This window comes from Elaeis guineensis, chromosome 6, assembly GCF_000442705.2.
Source record: "Elaeis guineensis isolate ETL-2024a chromosome 6, EG11, whole genome shotgun sequence".
NCBI classification, from domain to species: Eukaryota; Viridiplantae; Streptophyta; class Magnoliopsida; order Arecales; family Arecaceae; genus Elaeis; species Elaeis guineensis.
The window spans coordinates 97,968,130-97,987,038 of NC_025998.2; the positions used below are offsets into that span (position 1 = coordinate 97,968,130).

The window sequence follows — 18,909 nt, forward strand, 5'->3', positions numbered from 1 at the left end:
TCAAAGCACGAACTAAGAGCAATATGTCCTGCTCCCCCACCCCCCCCCCCCAACAAAAAAAAAAAAGAAAAAAGAAAAAGAAAAATCACTCAATCTACAAGCAGTTTCGGATCGGTTCACCCAATTCCCTCGCAAATCAAGCCTCCCTATACTGAGAGGGGTTCAATCATTATGAACCAAGCAATTAATAATAAATCAAGTAGTCTTTTAATCATTGCCCATTCCCTATTACCAATAAGGTCGTTAAGATTGGTTTAAGGTGTAAAAGAGCTCATCCCTATGCTAAATATAGACCTGAAAATAGCAGAAAAATATTTTTTTTAAAAAAAAGAGAGCGCAAAGAAGAGAAAGAATAGTGGTGGCAATGAGCATAGAAGCACTTGTGTCGTCATAGACTACTAGCTCCTCTGGCTTGGTATTGGGTCTTCACTTGGGGGAGAAATCCAACAAAGGAGGCTTGGCAGATCTTGTTTTCCTTAGCAGCTAGATGGGTGGTGGAGAGGTTAAAAGAGATGGTGCTGATGGAGGCTAAGCTCAGAATGGAGGTAGAAGAAGATGGGGAGAAGAAGAATCTCATAAAGATGGCTCTCCAAAATGGTTCTCCTATCGGGTTCCAATTAATATTCAGTTCAGGTGGAGAATTGCTGGTACTTATTCATAAATGAGCAACAGTGTCATGAATAGCTATGATCCATTCTTCTAAAACACTCCTCAGATAAAAGTTCATAGTGATTGGTGATACGAAGGCTTGTGATTAAATGAGGGGTGCCATGAATTGATAAAGTGGACCACAAATGATTAGCTTTCAAAGGGTTCTTTTGTTTCCCATGAGTGGTGGATGGCAGGGACTAAGCACAAGTAGGAGATTTAGAGACTCATAGTGAGTTATGGGGAAATAACCTTGATGAATTTGTGAGATGTGGGGTAGAGAAAGTAATAGGATAGTGAACTACTAGGGCTAGATATAATAGCTTGTTGAGATTTGTGAGAGAATAGAGGATAGGATGGCAAGAACTACAATGATCTAAAGAGCCAAACAGGAGACACGTATCAAAGCTAGTGTATGGTTTAGATCTAACTTGGCTAGGGTGCCTGGTTAGTAGAAATCAAATATTCTTTTCTTTTCATACAAGGAAGATGGTGTAGGAAGAAACATAAATTGGAGAGGGGCATATAGCAAGAGGAGGTTGAGATGGATGTGCATAGGGGCCTTGTAGGAATTTTTGTGTAGGAGTGCATGTGAACATGACAAGTTACCTATGACCTTCCTAGGATGTGATTGGGGTGCAAGGCTAGGTGAATATGTGATACTTAATTATTGACTATAACAATGTCATACTGATGTCATCCAATGGTAGACTACTTTCACTAGATACCATCTTAAATACTGGGTAAATCCTGTGGATTCAACTTGCAAATAGCTACTCATCCCACTTTTGAAAATATCTGCCATTGATAATTTGCATATGCATTTAGTCAAAATCTGAAATGTCATGCTAAACTGAATATTTCCAAGTGTTCATTTGTGAATGTAATTGAAAAGTACTAAAATCGTTCAGTACTAGACACATTTGGCTACACAACATTGACAATTATGAATGGTGGTGAAACAATTAAATTGACAAATGTCATTTGCTTTATTAATGGAATATTTACTGAAAATATGGGAAAATAACTATTTAATGGCAATATATTGGTTCTATTTTTTTGTGGAGACCATACATACTAAATTCAACATAAGAAATCCTAAAACATACCTGAAGATAAAATCTTTTTAACTCCTCTGTGTCCACAAGGTTGTCTATCCTTTGTGCCATTTGTTTGTCTCCAAGAGTAACCACAGCAAGTGACTACAAAATAAAGAATATTTCACAATCAAAGTAACACCATTTACCCTATATTTAATGCATACTTCCAGAGAACTGAGATCACCAGAACAGATTTATAATTATATTTGCCAGCATCTCAATGTGAAAAATATCCATTTGCATCTGACATGTCCAACTTAGTAGTGTCTCGAATAGACTTTCTTTTTTGTTCAAGATACGAAAGGTTTTAGCATTCATCTCAGTGAAGCAAAAGATAAATAACATAAAGTAATCATAGAAAAGGATGTTGTACTATTTAGTATAAAAGTTGGATATCAACTTCAGGAAAAAACATTTAAGTCCAATTTTACCAGCAGGTAGAGTGTAAGAAATTTATTACATAGATAACCATTAACATATATCAAAGAGAAATGCCTTTCGTATGTGTCCTCAATATTAAATTTTGACAACCTTTCCAGCAGTATCTCTGTTTTTGTAAGACCAAAAATTCTCGGGTTTATGATCTCTCTCACAGGACTTTAACTAATAGTCTAATACCTTGAGCCTGTGAAGGAGCATTTGGATAAGGCAGCCAGATTTTAATCTTCATAACATACTAAAACTATCAAGAGATTCTATGATCTGTTGCTGAAATGATAACATGGTTATGCAGCAGCTACATTCAAGAGCTGAGGCCACATGGGCTGAGTCAAATTCATATACATTGGGCACTAGGCTCAAGTTTGCTGAAACAAGAACATGCAAAAAGGTACCTTGGAAGTACTATTTGTATCAGTTCATTAGAGGAAGTTTTTATAGTACAAAGTGCTAAAAAAAAAAAAAAAAAATCAATATACAAACTGCCCCCCAAAGCTAGCCTGCTTTGCTAGCAGATACATAGAAGATACATATTTTATGTTGTAGTGGATGTATTACTCTGCAAGAATCTATAAAACGCATGAGAGGAATGCAACCATGCAAGAAAGATTTGTAGATATTTGTCAACTAAATAACAGATATTGCTGGTTGAGGACACAAGCAATAAAGTGGTCATGAATGTAAGTACTTTCCACAAAAACCACCATTATATAATTTGCATTCCTTTATGGAACAGAAAATGATAGGATAAGGTAAATCTCTCATACATAGCAAGGTACACTATCACGGTACCGAGCCCCGTAATGGTGCCACCCCATTACTGTGTCAGTACTCCTGGTGCTAGGGCTAGTTAGGCGTACCGAGTGCCATGTACCTGTATCGAACCAGTACGATACAGTATGCCCCATATTATCCCATTTGGTACAGTATGGCATACCATGACGCATAAAAAGTAGACAAGATGGAGCCATAAAAAGTTCAAATGGTTAGCATACAGCTAATTCATAAAAAGTATGGAAAAATACAGCATGATAAGGCGATTTGTACTAGCATATTGCTGACAAGAATATGTGTCATCTTTGACCATGTAAGAAATCTGCTAACATTTTGACAAGAAGCTTTATATTCAACAGTGAAAATCATCATAAGAAAAAGAAATATTAAGATATGTTATTTTGGATAACATGCTTCAAAAAAATTCATAGAATTCATAAGACATTTTAGATGCAAGTAAAAGAAAGAAAATAAAATAAAAGCAAGAAATACACATTGTTACAACTTGGCCGGACTTCTTGTGTTAACTAACCAGCAGATTCCCCTTTGAACATCAGTTTTCCTTTCATTGATGCTATCAGTTAAATTACATAATTGACAAAACTTAACGTTTCAATTGCAAATATGCAAATAACATGAAAAGATAAGTTAAAAAAATAAGTATGAACTATCAAAAGCAGTGAATTTCCTCAATTTGGTAATGCTAACAATTTAAATTCCCTCACCTGTGTTTCTCCACGTGTGAAAAGTGCACTCCCATGTGCTCTAGGAAGTAATCCACATTGAGAGTTAATCGGACGAATCTGTAGAGGGCTTCGTCCATCACTTCGTTTTCCACCCTGACATGGAATGCATGCAAATACAATGTTATTAGTATACTAACATGTAGATATGATATAATTTATTGACATTTAGCCTACAATTGTATGCTGAATTACATATCCTATATTTATGGATTGATGACGCCAGCTGTCAAGTAACACAAAAGGTTGACTCGTGCTGGCTTGTCTGAGTCCAACAGGACGATACTTTCAATGGAACAAATTTGTCAATGCCAAATATACAAGGAAAAAAGACAATGTACGCACAAAGTAAAAGGAATTTGAGCATAAACTTGTAAGTTGTAACTACCATAATAAGCCAGAAGCATAATATGGGATGACAACGATACATCTTACTTGAAGAAAGAAACATAAAAGAAGTCCACGAGGAAGATGAAAACAGATAAACATGAAATTATTTTTCCACGAGGATTCACATTAATGCATGCATCACAAGCCATTTTACACCATATGACTACTGAAATTATTCAGCTTTTAGAATGAAAATATGAAAAATTAATACTGAAAATCAACTTCTTCCATTCTATTGAAGAAAGAAAGAATACATCTGATTCTGATCAAGATCTGTTGCTTTGATTCACGTCTGAATTCAGGTGTCAGATCAAATATTCAGGAGCCAAATCAAATAGAACCAGCCAGTGATTTGATAGTTCCCAAGAAAGGTAAATACCCGGTCTCAACGATGAATTGATTTTATAGATCAGATATTCTCTTTAATGATATTGGTTCAATTCAGTATCATCAGAATTCAGAATTCAAATCATCCATGAAATTGACAACAGTCAAATTTCTTAGTGCTTGCTCAAATGCGTGTGGTATGCTTCCATATTTATACATAAATATATAGGTGCAGTTATAATACACATGGGGTGTAAATAAACGATTTTGTGCCCACTATACAATTTAATGTTTGAAAAATAAAATTATAAACCACGGGATAGGGTCTAATAGAATTAAAATGCCGATGTATAAAAGATAACTTGTTGTCCGCACTCCTCGCCCATGCATCAAGTTGCCTTGAAATCAAAATATTTTTCTCCCATTAAAACCATATATTTGGGAGCATTTGATGCAAAGGCAACAGGTTTCCAAAAAGACAAAAACCAAGATTTTAAATACCGATACCGCACCCCGTGCCGATTGCCGACCGCTACGGTACAGTACGGGACCATACCATACCATACCGGCCCATACCGACAATAAAAAAATCAAAAAAAATCCACCCAACGGCCCAAAAAAAAGAAAAAACCAAGCCATACCGATGCCATACCGCACCATACCGGCCCGTACCGTACCATACCGCATGGTTCGGGCCCGTACCGTACAAAACCAACCGATACGATCCAGTTCATGCCATTTTCCAAAAAATCGGCCTGTACCGTGCTGTTCTCCGCTAGTACGGTATGGTACGGGGTGTACCAGCCGGTTCGGACCGATACAGAATACCATGACCAAAAAATTACAATTTGTACATAGTATTTAGGAATTTATAACACATCCAGAGTTTAGATTTTTATTTTGCAACTCAGATCATTGAATTTTGTAGCATGTATTAAGTCCTCACTTTTAAACCCCCCTTTTCTTTTGGATAAAAGCAGGGCTCAAATGACCCAAAGAAAAAACAAATAAAAAGCTAAATTTGAACATAACAAACTCCAGTCGCATCAGCAAGTACTAAATTACTTCTAAACCCTTTGTGTATCATGACTACACCCAATATGGGTGAGATACAAGACATATAAAATAGGAGTTTATAACTAGTTCAAATTCAAACATCGAAGTTGCGAAATGGAAATCAAGACCACTAAATATGATTTGCAAGTCTAATATACCTACAAACAAAAAAAATAATATATTGTAGATTAAGGTTCACCGTCTCAATACCGGATCCTGCAATGGTACCATTCTATCACAATGTCGATATGCGGTAGAATATCAGACAGCGAGGTGTGCCAAGTGTCAGTATAGTATGAGATAGTGTACCAGTTTGGTACTGTACTGGTATAGTCAACCCGGTATGGCAGACCTTATTGCAAATACTTGTCTATGCAACAAACCCTCTATAAATCAGCACATTATATCGTAACTCTATAAATATTAATATGGGATAATTTTGAGGCAAAGGCAAGAGACTCCACAACATATACTTTGGTTTACAAGCATTAAATCCTGTTAAAAACACCCAACAGTTTAGATTGGTATTTAGCTTATTGAATTTGACAGTGGCCGCACGTCCTTTATTTACCTAACTCTATCATTATTCACCTTATTCATGGGCGGACTCTTACCTATTTCTTCAATGAAACATATCTTGATACAAGACTTAGAAAATAATATATTCACTACACCAAAAACTGCTTGAATGGGCAACAAAGAAAATCATGTAACAGCAAAGATTTCTAGAACCGGCATTTTTAAATCTGACATATCCATCAACACTCAAAAAATCTTTAGAGGTTGAAGGATCAACAACAACTATAAGTGGAATTTGATCAGAAGTTAAATCATGTTCTCAATAAATGGTGTATGAATTATGCAAAGAAGAGGACAAAGTCCTAAAATCAATAAGATCATACCAGAAATTTCGAGGTGGAAGAAATTTTCCAAGAATTATATCTGCAAGGATTTGAGAATCAGTCTCTAACTAGATTTGAGAAATATCAAATGCAACAGAATTTAGAGTTTAGCATTCGTGCATACATTCATACATTTATGTATGGATGTATAGATATAGGGTCAAGATCAAGTTACACCTAGAGTAACTCCTATAGAGTTGCACCATTTTTTTTAAATTGAATGATCAGGGTTCCACCTCAGTGGTCCCAACCATTTGATGTGATCTACTACATCTACATTGCTTGCTGCATCCAAAATTGCTTACCCTTTATACATAGGCTAGGGGTCTCTAAATCACATGATTTTTGGTGTGTAAGTGACTTAGGGACAATAGATCACATCCAATGGCTCAAATCATCGATATGAGGTTCACATCCTCCTATTCAAAAAAAGTGTAACTCTATAAAAGTTATACTAGGTGTAATCTGAACCTGACCCTGTGTGTGTGTAAATCTATATATCTACATATACGTCTTCAAAAGAAAACATATATACGTATACACATACATTTAGATGTACAAAATACATATATGTGTGGATATATCTATGTGGCTATATGTATATATGGTTGTGGAGGAAAACATGCAAATGTACGTGGGTACAAATTCAGAAAGGATGCTACATTGCAAGAACACATCAGGTAAGGGTAAAACAGGTTAGGTGGGTTTAAAGTATGTGTATGTGTGTAAATTTATATATCTACATATACATGTCTTCAAAAGGAAAAATATACATACACATACATTAAGATGTACATAAATACATATACATAGGGATATATCTATGTGGCTGTATGAATATATGCTAGTAGAGGAAAACATGCAAATGTACATGGGTACAAATTGAGAGAGGATGGTACATTGCAAGAGCACAATCTGGTAAGAGCAAAACAGGTTAGGTGGGTTCAACGTTTGGTATGAATGGATTACACTTATCCAACCCAATAATATGTTGAGAACATGAACCTAGACATAATCTGCAGCTCAAATCATACGGATCAACTTCAGTTTAATTTTTATGCAGCTAAAAAAATATGGGTTAAATATGATATCTTACTACAAGAAGTCATAAGCAGTGTCTCTACCCTAATGATGACCATTCTCAGACTACCCATTTAAAAGTGCTGAAAACCACAGACAATTACCTTATAAAACATATAATCTCAAAAACAGCAAATTACAACAGAAAACACAGACCTACCTAGTTAGTCCCAGTGTCCCACAACCCTTAGAAGTTAAAAGTAACTTGACCCACATCATTTCAAATTGCATTTCTTCTGGTCCCAAGTTCACACTCAGCTTGATCAACTTTGCCCTTAAGGCTGAACCGACCAAATGTACCCCAATATCAAACATATCTGCATTGTCTTATCGTTTTCATTTTTCTTTTATATATAAGCATGCATATACATACATATATGCATGTATAAATTTCTACATTCATCATCCCTATATTTGGTATAAATAAAAAACATAAAACCAAGTGAAGATTGTTTGCTTTTCTTCTTTTCTTTTTTTTTTCATAAGAATGACAGTGGCTGCATATGACTTGCCAGCAAGAAGAACATTATCAGTACATCCTAGGAATAAAGGCCCGCACACCTAGATGACTAGATGGCTCCTTTATGGCCTATAGGAAGATTTAGATTGGTGACACAGAAAAATCCAGTTTGCTACTTTCCTTTGAGCTTGCAAAGAATGATGATTGAAATGTCCAAGTTGAGGGTGCATGTTTGCTTTAACAAATTGGAAACAGTGCAAACAATTCAAGAAGGAACATGACAAAAGAATCCAAGGCATAATTTTGAGCAACATATTTTGGAGTGAGGAGTAATTTGACTTGAAATAAGGAGTAATTGATGTCTACCCCTGGTTTGACTGCCATTCCTCATCCTATAGTTGAGCCTCATATCGCATAAGACTTGTTTTATATGCTTCTCATCATCAAACGATGATTTCAAGGATGTTGAACATAGTATGATATCATTTATATATTTTGAGGTAATTGCAAGAGAAAATGAATCAATTCATTGTAAATGGTTATAATGCCTCTTTCTTTTGTCTCCAAACAAGTCCCTTTTTTTTTCTATATTCAGAAGTTAAAAACCTAAAATGACTGCTAATTTTATGTTCTACAAGTTTACACGTGGTCTACAAGTTATTTTTAAAGCTAAAAAATCCAATAAGTAATAAAAATGGACTTTCCACATGGTTTAATACATAGTAAATAATCAAGTTGGATCTAATGACTGAAGGGACTATAATCACGTTGGATCTAATGACCGAAGGGACCATAATCAAGTTGGATCTAATGATGGAAGGGACTATATGAACCAAGATAGGGATCTGAGTCTAATGACCCAATTCCAATGACGATATTGAATTATTTTGGTCCATTTTGGTCCCAAATTTTAACTTTGGATTATGCATAATAAGATCCTAAAAAAATAAATCATATCCAATATTGAAATTCAGATTGTGCAAATAAAATCCTAATAAATAAATTATATCCAAATATGGGCAAGAGTACTAAGACCATTCCTACCACCACTATAGTTAAGAAGATGCCGACGTGTAAATTATTGATCGCATAAGGGTCGAGTATCAATCTATGTTGGTCCATGTTGATGTACCATGCCACATCAGTAAGGAAACTACACAATGCCCCCCAAACCATACTGTACTGACACATGATAGTTGGTGTACCTTTGCTATGCTGGTACCAACAATCACACCAATCTCTAACGAGTACAGTTCCAGTTAGCTCAATGATCATCAGACCATTTGATGGATCAATAATCACACCATCCCTTGGATCCAGGGTTTTCAAAACCGTGCCAAACTGTCCAGTACACCCCGTACCAAGCCAGACTAGTAGGGAACCGAGATGGTTCCGACATCTAAATCGATTCTCGGAGAGACGGAGAAGAAAGAGAGCAAGAGAGAGAGAGATGGAAGGAGAAGGAGAGGGAGAGGGAGAGGGAGATGAAGAAAGGGCCTCCGACGACCATCGGAGGCCATCCGACGTCTTGCTGAGGTCGGTATGCATGGAGAGAGGGAAGTCCTTGTTTGGCTCATTGTGGGATTCAGAAATTATATGAAGACAATTCAGAAATTATGGGATTATGGTTGATGTAATTGTGGCACCTTGTTTGGCTCATTTGGTATACAATAGTATGACTAATTAAAGATCTACAAATCACATACCAAGGGGAAAAAAAATCACTTATCTCTTGACTAGCTTGTTATGATTAAGCTATATATTTACTCTGCATCTACTAATTAAAAATATATTGAGAATAGAATATGCTACCAATTATACACTTTATGTTGATTGCCAATTTGCATATGTATATAATCATCAAGGAAAGACAGAACATCCACCACCATTTTCAGCCATCAAATAACATGTTTCTTTTGGTTTAATCCCAAATGAATAAACCATCACATCCATTTCCTTTTGAGTAATTGACATCTCCCTTTGTAATCTCAAAAAATCATTGTTTCTAATGCATGGCAGTGATCATGTTCGGCTTCAAAAGTAACATCTTATATACCACATGTTCACAAAGTTATATGGACGTATGAGCTAGGCAACCAGTCCGACTATTTTAGCATCGATATTTTGGCGGGCTATGTTAGATTTGTGCCCTAGAAACCAATTGTTGGCTGACACATTATGTAATTCAAGGACTTAAACTTGTATTAGTAACTTTTTATTATCAATAAAGGACTTTTTCATTCCAATCATGTTTATGTGTCCATGATTTGTCCTAAAAATTAACAAAGATAATTTTTGTATATTCTTAAAGTATTAAGAATTTGAAACATATATTAATTAGTGGTTAATTTCTAAATGCTCCCGATCAAAGGATCGTCACGGAGGACAATGATCAATCCATTCAAGATCGTTGCACAGTTCACCTCCCTTGTAGGCAGATGAGCCTCAGATCTGCAGTGTAGGAATACTGGGCTGAGAGTGCGAGTAGTTGTTAGAGAACAACTTGCACTGAGCGTGACCAACACGAGAACCACATAGATGTCTACTCACTCGTCAGTGGTCTTCTCGATGCTGCAGTGATGTGAGTGATCCTTTGACCTACGGTGTCATTGGATATTCGCAGCGAGGCTACTAAATTTGACTGCACATTCTCTTGATCCCTATCCATTCAGGTCCTTGCTGTGTATGTTGGCTTCAGTAGGTTCAGGTTCGCTGTTTGAAGTAGGATGCACCTAGATAGAATCTATCGACCTTGATAGAAAAAGAGAAATCCTATGCGATTTGCGAAACTGAGTTCAGAAAATTTTTGGCCAAAGCAAGTGTGAATACTGAAAAAAAAATTTACGGGATTCACAAATAAACTCGAATCGAGCCAATCTTGCATATGACTGACAATGGGACCTGACGAGTTCTTCATGACCTCCATCAAGTCGGGACTCACGATAGAAGGACTGAATCATACGATAACTGCATCTAAAGATTCATACTTTCATTCTACTGAGTTGCCACTACATACTGCTAGATGTCACTGGTAGATTGTGAGACTCATCGGACGTCATCTTGATAATCGATGATCCTCGAAGGATAGAATTGAAAATGTTTCAATCCATCGAAAAGAGTTCCGATAATATTATGATGGAGATCACAATATATCTCACTACCAGATAGAATGGAACCTATAGGGTCACACATTAAGGGATTTAATCTTGAATTTGCCAATTGAGCTTATGAAGTTTTAATTGGGTTAAGGTTTATTGAAATCTTATTAGGTTTAAGAGAACCATGCTAGCATATGATTAAATCTAATTCTTCTCGAAACTTCGATTAGATCAAGTCCATAGCCTTGAACCTAACCTAAATCCATTTGGATTTAATTGGACACCTAATTGTGAGGCTAAGAGGATTGGATTTAGTTAATGAGTTGGCTAAGGATGCATTTGGTTACACTTTTTGATTTCTGATTTTTGATTTTTAAAAAATACTTTTTATTTTTTTTGATTTTTACTATTAAGTAAAACCAAAAAAATAAAACGTATGTTTGGTAACTACGTTGCTATAAAGCAAAAAGCAACATTTGGGAACGACAGGTGAAGAGCTCGACAAGGGAGAAGGGTTTAGAAAGGGAGAGAAGAGGTGGGGAGGTGAAGAGCTCGATGAGGGAGAAGGGTTCGAGCTCTTTACTATTTGGTTTGACATTTTAGATGTGCGAAAGCAAAAAAAATAAATTTTGAAAAGCAAAAAAATTTTTGCTTTGCACATAAAGCAATTATTTTGATTTTTTTGATTTTTACTTTTTGCTTTTCATGGTGTTACCAAACATTGCTTTTTGATTTTTATTTTTTAAAAATCAAAAAGCAAAAAAAATACTTTTTTAATGGCTAACCAAATGCACCCTAAATTATCTCCTCATTATCTCTACATTATCTCTTAATGGTGTGTAGAATAATTGGAAAGAAGAGTGGCACCTACATCCCTTTATGGCAAGACCAAGAGGCACCAATCCCCTGGATAATGCAAGAGGGGCCCGCTCCCTCTTGTGGCATGGCGTGAAGGAGAGAGAGAGAGGGGCCATGCCCCCTCTCTTGAATAATGACCCTAGAATGGGGCACCAAGGGTTGGCGCCCCAACTACCTGCCTTGTATAACATGAGGCACCCCATATGCTTGCCAAAAGGGGCTGATAACCTACCAATTAAGTCAGGTTTTATCGAAAAAAAAATCAGTTTAAAAAGGTAGAAATCCTTATGAGATAATGATGTGCCTTTTTAAGTTAATTGGATTCCTGTTTTGAATCAAAGAAGGGCCTATATAATGAGATCTCCTAAGGTTTTAAGTAGTGAGTTTTTATTGATTAAAAATCAAATCTCTCACCCTCTCTCCCTTCTCCACGCCACACTTTCTCCCTCTTCTCTTTCTCACGTCCAAAGGTTGGGCATCCTACCTTTCTACACGCCAAGAGTTGAGGAGTTGTTCATCTACAGCGAAGAATGGAGAGGAAAGGCTGCAGATCAAAGAGTTGATTCCGCATTCTAGATCAAAGAGTTGATCAAGATTCTAAAGGACTAGATCCTACTTAAAGAAGAAGAATTTACTACGAGAAGATTGATTCGAGGTTGATCCCAGTGGATATTTGTAAAGGCCAGATATGTGTGCGGCTCGAGGATCTTCAAACCAGAAATCATCGGTAGCGATGAATTTCTACCCGCACTAAGGTATTGAGATTTGATCTCATACTTTTATTTTCAGATTAAATGTATGTCTTTTCTTCTGGACTTGGGTAGGATTAGATGAAATCTATTGCATGTGGGGTTAAAGGGTTTAACCTGATTGTTTTTCCGCTGTGATCAAAATGATTTTTGAAATCTACGCATGCTGCCTACCCGACTTTCTAACAGGCTATGCATGAATTTCCTTTTATGCAAAAAAACTTCTAAATGCTACCAAATTTATTTGATTCCTTTGAACAAGATTTTTTCGAATAAATCAAATATTATATGCATAATAATTATAGTCATATGCCTTCCACTTATCAGCAAATTCCATATCAATTCTTGGTTCCTCGACACCCTCAATGGCTCTATGTGAGTTTATTCCATGCCACTACTTTCTTCTATAAGATCAAACAAGTGGGCTTGGTGTATGATCAAAGCTGTATATTCACATTTGCAAAAGTGACAGTGATAAGAATAAAGATGCAATGATAACATCATAGATACCTGCAAAATGACATCAACAATAAGTGTAGAATTGGGAATATTTTCTAGTTTGTACTCCAAATTTATTAGGAACTAAGTAGCTGCAATGTATATACACATCTTGATCATAACAAGCTAGTCAAAAGACAAGTGTTTTTTCCTTGACATATAATTTATTGATCTTTAATTAGTCATGCTATTGTATTCCAAATGAGCCAAACAAGGTGCCATAATTCCATTAACCATAACCCATAATTCTTATTATCAAATTCACAGAGACAGTGGATCCAAGTTCATTAAAAATTTGATCTTTATCAATCACTAAAGAACCAATAATTAGAAGCACATCCATAAAAAATTACAAGAATGGTAAAAGATCTGAATGACATGATTTGTTTTTGCTAAGAAAATTTCTGAAAAAAGTGACATAAATAGATTGGGGTAAAGGATGTACAAAGATGAAGGGAAGGGCGCTTTGGGAAGGATCTTGTGGTGGTTGCTTAGGATGGGCTCCCATAGGCAATCAAGAGAAGGGCTCCAATGAGGATCTTGGTGATGGGATGGCATCAGGCAATCTCCAACAAGCAGTGAAGAGTAAGGAAAGGACTGCATTAAGGATCTTGGTGGTAAAATGACCCTAAATGGGCACCAACAGCCAACAAAGGAAGGAAATGGCACTCACAAGTCACAAGCAAACAATGGCACCTTGAATGGTCCCAATATGGGCTCACCAAAGAGAAAAGGGTTAAGCTTTAGGTTTTGAGAGAGAGGGAGAGCGACTTGATGATGGGAGAGGCAAAACTCAACTGATTCTCTCCAATTCATTTTGTTTCCTCAAGTCAGGCACAACAAACACCTGGTCTCTCCATCCATCGACGATGGACCGATCTCATAACTCACATAGCGATCCAAGGGCGGGCTTGATCATTGATCCACCAAATGGTCTAGTGACCATCTGACCTAAACCAAACCCCAACTATTACAAGTAATGGTACCAGAACTTATAACCCTTGTGATCAAATTGACAATTCATAAAATTAAAAATAGATGTGCAGATAAAAGAAATCTTTTCTTTGTTTATCCTATTGCTTTTTTTCTTTTTTCCTTATTTGTGTTGCATGATTAATCAATTATAGTTGCTTCTAATAAGTAATGATCACATAATGCCTCCTAAAATCAGAAGGATGTCTATCTTCACATTATAGTCAAATCATAAAACAAAAGGATTAGGGACGAGAAGAGAATAGAATTAGTCTCTTAGACAATTCTCACATTTTTATTCCCCATCATTTCTTCTTCTCCCCCTTCTCACTTCACATATTTATTCTTCTTTCCTTCTTTCTCTTTCACTCCATAATTTCAAATCTAATCTAATTTGTATTTAACCTAAGAAAAAAGACAATATGGAATAGAACAAACGGTTCATTGATTTGTGTTCAAAAATTTGATTACATTCAACAGATTATATGCTTTGGAGAATGGATATGAGAACCCAAACATCTTGGTGGTGAATAAAAAGATAACAGGGCATGCACCTTTGATAAGAGAGCTGTTGTATCTATTGAAATTCAACAGCCACATCAAAGAAAAGAGTTCTGAGCATCATATAGAACCAGTAATTCTCAGCACATTAACATACAGATGCATTATCAAGAAGTGAATTTCTGCATGAATGTACGATCTTAGAGGAAGTGTGGCATGTCTCTACAGAAGTTTATGGACTAACAATTGTATTGGTTGATGGTGCAAAACACAGCACAAACCAGCCTGCTACATATAAGCTCAAGACAAGCCAAGGTTTGCCAAACCGTCCCGAACCATCTGGTTCGAGGCATGCCGAACTGTATCGGCAGCCTCCGGCATTCGAAACAAAACACCAGCAAGGATGGGGGGGGGAGAAGGATGGGGGAGAGAAGGAAAGAGCGGGGGATGGGGGGGGAGAGAGAGAGAGAGAAGGAAGGAAAGGTCAGGGAGGCCATCAGATGCCCACTGAGGCCACCAAGGCTCCGAAAAGAATAAAATAGATAGAGAGAGAGAAAGAGGGAGGGAGGGAAGGAGAGGGAGAAGATGGGGAGGCCAGTGGTGGCCGCCGGAGGGCCGCAAAGGCCCTCGGACGGCCAAATCTACCTCTCCAGTCTCTGCTAGATCGAAACAGAGGCGACGCCCATGTTTTGAGAAATGCTGATCTTTTTTGCTGATTCACAGTAATTTCAGACTTCATCATGAATCGGCCAAAAAAAAAAAAAGAAATCATGATGAAAACAAGGGTGTTGATCCAATGGAGGCTGGGGAGGCAAATTCAGCCATCCAACGGCCTCCACAGCCCTCTGGCAACCATGACAACCTCCTTGCCCTCTCTCGCTCCATCCCTCCCTCTCTCTCTCTCTTCCTCTCTCCAATTCTCCCTCTCCCCCACTCTCGGATGTGTCAGTTTAGGCCCAGCATGGAACGGCATGTGGGCGTACCAAACCATGCCGCTGGCCAACTGGCATGGGCCTCGATTCTGGCACAGAAAACCTTGAGACAAGCACTGAAAAGATATCTATGAAATTAGTATACTTCAAGGTGATGTAATGCTAAAACATTATCCATTGCATACCTCCACAATACGCTTGCGCAGAAATTTGGATGTTACTTCCTTGAAGACCAACTTCACATCCACTTCAGAGAATAACTACGCAAGGAAAAAGCAACATATGTCAGATATATAATCAACCATACAATACTTCAGACCAAAAAAAGTGTATTAGAAGACTAAAGCCCACGAGTACAAGTCCATAATCTGGTAGCTTAGAAATAACAATAAAGCTTAGTAAGGTAGGGATGGAAAAAGTATGAATTGCCCCACTCTAACTCATGAAGGATGGCATAGTGACTTCTCTCCATTATAAAACAAGCTCATAAAAAACTAAGACAAAGCAATTCTTAGAACCTTTTAATATTAACTGCAAGAGTACCATTGATCACCACAGTGAATTAACACATCAGAGTTTTCAGTGTCAAAGAGGGAAGTCATAAAGAAAAAGATGAATAACGATTCCATTTGACTCAAAAGGACAATCTACATTAGGACATTAGGACACAAATGCAAGGAAAGGCAAAACTAGCAAGAACCATGCCAAGCTAGTCAGACATCGAGGCAAGGCTGATCAGATCTAGCTTGAAACCTCTCTCAACCACTGCAAAGTGAATCAAGCAGAACCACATATTTGTCCAATAGGTGTTTAAGCAAGTGTCTGACAGATTTTTTCATTGAAGATTACATATTGGTTATGGGTATTGTAAAGTGGCAAAACGGCTAAAAGGCACTTCATCAGGGGCAAAACAAAAATAAGGGAATTGAGGAAATATATGGCCTGAGTAACATCTACGTTAACCTCCCAGCATATCCTTCCCTTGAGAAAGATTGAAGAGAGAAAAAACATGAGTATTGAAATAACTAGAAGGTTGAGATTCTTCAGAACGCATAAATTGTCAAGTAATAAAATATTATTGCAATTATCCATCATGCTCCTTTTCTAATGAAGATTCCTTGGTGTATAATAGTTGTCAGACTCAAGATTCATCACAACTGATTTATTATCTGAACTCCATTTTGTGTTCCCAGAATTAATGAAGTTTTATTGAAAACATATTTTATACAATGTATTAACTTCTCTGACCAAAAAATTTCATGCACAAGTGAAATTTCTGCTTTTCAACAATTTCCACTAACCACCACGGACAATAGCGTAGGTCCACCAACAGGACCAAATATGGAACATCCATAAGTTATGGCAATAGGAATTTTGCATAAGTTGGGACATGGAATAAATCAAGTTCCATGTTGAAATACCTAAAAGGAAATCAGAGAGAAAGGCATATGTACAGGTTTTAGATGAAATAATTTGCTAAAAGATTTAAGCAGAAAGTTGATAGGAAAAGACATAAAAGGAATAATTTGGTGGCACAAAGCATGAAGTCTGGATTAAGATCGATACAAGTGCCACATTGAGTGATTAAATGTTTCACAAGTGAATAAATTTTGTTATACCACCAAGCTTTAACTAGAATAAACAGATACAAGCACACCTTATGCACTAGTGAAGGAACATACATCCCTAGCAGATAAACAAGTCAACTGTTTGAATTGCTAGCAACAAAACATAAATGGAAACATGGCATGCACCAGATTCCAAAAAGGTGAACATAATTAAAAAACAAAAATGGTAGTAAGAAAGACAGATAAAGTCATACATTTTGAGTAACAAAATCAAAAAGAGAGAGAGAGAGAGAGAGAGAGAGAGAGAACTTTTTTGGGTTAGACTCAACATTAAATGTGAAATTTTTTGTAAGAGATTTAACAACTCAAAATCCATGATAAAACCCCTAAATTGAAGAGCTGCACTGTTTGATTGTGACACATACCATTAAAAATACCTAGAAACCAAAAATCACAAATCTTTGTGGTTTGTGGTCTCTAACCTATGCATCGAGTGCATGTAAAAAATGGATGGCTCTAATAACATGTTATCATGCTCTGCTATGACCAAAGTATCGAAATCTATCAATTTTCAATCTACACATATTTTAAGACATATAGATCATGATGAACACAGTTGATTCTCAACTAAAATGTCCTATCATGTATTTAGCACACTGGCCCAATGCGCACCATCCATTTTTGCACTTACTTGATGCATCAATTAGAGATCTCCAAAAAGATGACCCTTCTTTCAATGCTTTTAAAGGTTTAGCTCAAAACCATAAGTATAGATTTTTTTTTTTTCATTTGCATTGCACATCATTAATGCTGGAATTATCAAATCTTTACCAAATATCTAACATTTGTTGTTCAATCCATATTTTTTTACTAATTTTTTCAAATATAAAACTTAGGAAAGTTCCACATGCATGTGTATATTGTTACAAGAAATTTGAAAAAAATATTAAGTTTATATAGCAATGAGGCAAGGTGCATTGTCCCAATACCAGGCCCTATACTAGTGCCACCTTGTCACTATGTCAGTTTGCCTAATACAGGGGCTAGTCGAACAATACCGAATGTCAATATGCCTCTCATACCATGTACCAATACCAAACCGGTACAGTATGGTATGCCCCATACCATCCAATTCCATATAGTATGGTGTACCTTGCAATGAGATGAGTTGTATTTCTAGCATGACTCTTATTAAGCTGCCAGTGCTCAAACATGACAGCAATTATAAGTGTTAATATTAATAAGACCATGCATATTTCTTAGTTAAAATCAAACAATATTTATGCTCTAGAAATCATTTCTATATTAAACGATTTCTAAAACACTGTTTAACTTGCATAATTTTTTATTTTTCAATAGTTTTCAAATTTTACATTTCTTTTGAAAATTTAAATTATCACTTTCCAACTTTCCATAACTTTAGATTCAAAGCACTTCAACCATACATCCAAATAACATGCTATGCTTTAAGATAATGTACAATATGGTTATTTCCTCCTGAATTGTGTTCATTTTATTATTACTTCTAAAACTTTTTTTTTCATTTTCCCTTATTTCTAGTGCTTTTTTTTTTTTTTGGTTTTTACACATATATAGAAATTCCCAACTAAATATTGGAATTGAATCTAAATAAATTGCTTCTGAATTTACAATGAAATAATGGATTATAATTATGCAAAACAATGTAATTTAGGAGATCTGACAAGGTTATAAGATGCAAGGAGCAAGGATTGGATCCTATAGAGAAAAACTGAATTTTGCATAGCTAAAGTATATTGGCATATGGAACTAGAGTAGGATTCCTAAGGGTAAACA

General features: G+C 36.3%; 1 protein-coding gene across 6 annotated transcripts in view; it reads right to left on the minus strand.

The window, feature by feature from the left end:
- The window catches only part of LOC105035219 (probable polyribonucleotide nucleotidyltransferase 1, chloroplastic), a 180,824-nt gene that overhangs the window by 60,500 nt on the left and 101,415 nt on the right, over window positions 1–18,909 (minus strand). For all 6 annotated transcript variants that reach the window (XM_073259588.1, XM_073259589.1, XM_073259587.1 and 3 more), the window contains 3 exons: window positions 15,712–15,786; window positions 3,686–3,799; window positions 1,758–1,850 (listed from right to left, as the gene is read on the minus strand). In XM_073259588.1, the coding sequence (XP_073115689.1) occupies window positions 1,758–1,850; window positions 3,686–3,799; window positions 15,712–15,786 (282 nt within the window). The remainder of the gene's footprint in view (window positions 1–1,757; window positions 1,851–3,685; window positions 3,800–15,711; window positions 15,787–18,909) is intronic.